The 1,377-nt window shown below is 32.5% G+C and overlaps 1 protein-coding gene across 1 annotated transcript in view; it reads right to left on the bottom strand.

Moving 5' to 3' along the window:
- LOC107628163 overlaps nt 1,024-1,377 on the bottom strand; it is a gene marked incomplete in the record, with an annotated part of 856 nt that continues 502 nt past the window's right edge. The window contains 1 exon segment of the mRNA XM_016330957.2: nt 1,024-1,377. Within this exon segment, the coding sequence (XP_016186443.1) occupies nt 1,331-1,377 (47 nt within the window).

Genomic DNA, 1,377 nt, shown 5'->3' on the forward strand with positions numbered 1-1,377 from the left:
TAGAACATATATACTAATGACCACCAATTTAACAGTATAAAGAATTTGTTTGACATAACGCATCAAAAAGTTTAAAAGCGACTATATATATATATATATTGAACAAGTGTTCTAACTAATTCCAAATATCAATAATTAATTAAGGCAATAAGAAAAATCTTCCCTAGAAATTAAATTTGTTGCGTGCACATTATTGTTATCCATACCATACAGTTGTTGAGAGTAGTGCAGAGGGTCACTGTTTTAGGCATGGAGATATATCTGGAAGGAAAAAATAAAACATGAAAATCGGAAACACTATTACTGGCTAGCTAGTGGACTTTAATTTGAAGATAAGTATAGTAGTGTATATATGACTCAATTGGTGCAAACAAATTTCCTACTAGGTTAGCTACTTGTTTGTAATGGATGGAGAGCCTTCGTTTTCTTTTCTTTATGACATGGACAACAATAATAGAGATAGAGGGCCTAGCTAGTAGCAATTAAAGGCCTTCAATGAATCTGAAAAAGGTAGCAGCAGGCTTTCAGGTACTATGAATTCTTCTCCCAAAAGGAAACCAACTGCGATGCATTCAATTTGCGGAATCCTGACATGCCATGCCACATCAGTCAAACCCCCTAGCTTTCTCCATCTAAATCCAATCCCTTATCTTTTCCCATATAATAATATTAATAATTACTAAATTAACTAGTGGGATGCTAATAAGCTCTAATTAATTTAATTGATCTATTCATAACCAAATTAAACGTCGTATCGTATATAACTACCATAACATATATACTGTTTAGTAACTGTTTCTAATGATCATTCACCTTTGCGTATCAATTTTGGATTCCAGTCAAATAATATGATTTTCTAACCAACACTTTGGTTAAAAAATTTCATGCACGAAACCCATACTTCATATATATGATATATCTCTCTCTCTCATATCATATGCATTAATCAATTTGTTCGTATGCGATGATGATGATATACATGATTTTACGCAAAACGATATAAGTATGTTGTGGAAGAAAAGGGAAAGAAAAAGTTGAAGCTAGATAATACATTAAATATACATATCCATATTTTTATAGCTGTATTCACAACTTATATTACTTAGCTCGGTAGAAAAAGCAACTCATCAAGCCAAGATCAAAGATATAAACACACATGCAATTTCGCATCGCACACAAAGCTCTACTACTTGGACACAAAGTAATATAAATAGAGTCACCTAATTAATTAAGACTAATACTAATTAATATAGCTAGCTAGCTAGTAGTAGTAGTGGTAGTAGTGGTGGTGATTGATGTTGATCTGATCTAAGCTTCTTGTTTATTTGTTTTAACACATGACATCCTTGAGAAGCTTGTACCTGCGTGTGGCGGTTC

This window comes from Arachis ipaensis, chromosome B02 (assembly GCF_000816755.2).
Source record: "Arachis ipaensis cultivar K30076 chromosome B02, Araip1.1, whole genome shotgun sequence".
NCBI classification, from domain to species: domain Eukaryota; kingdom Viridiplantae; phylum Streptophyta; class Magnoliopsida; order Fabales; family Fabaceae; genus Arachis; species Arachis ipaensis.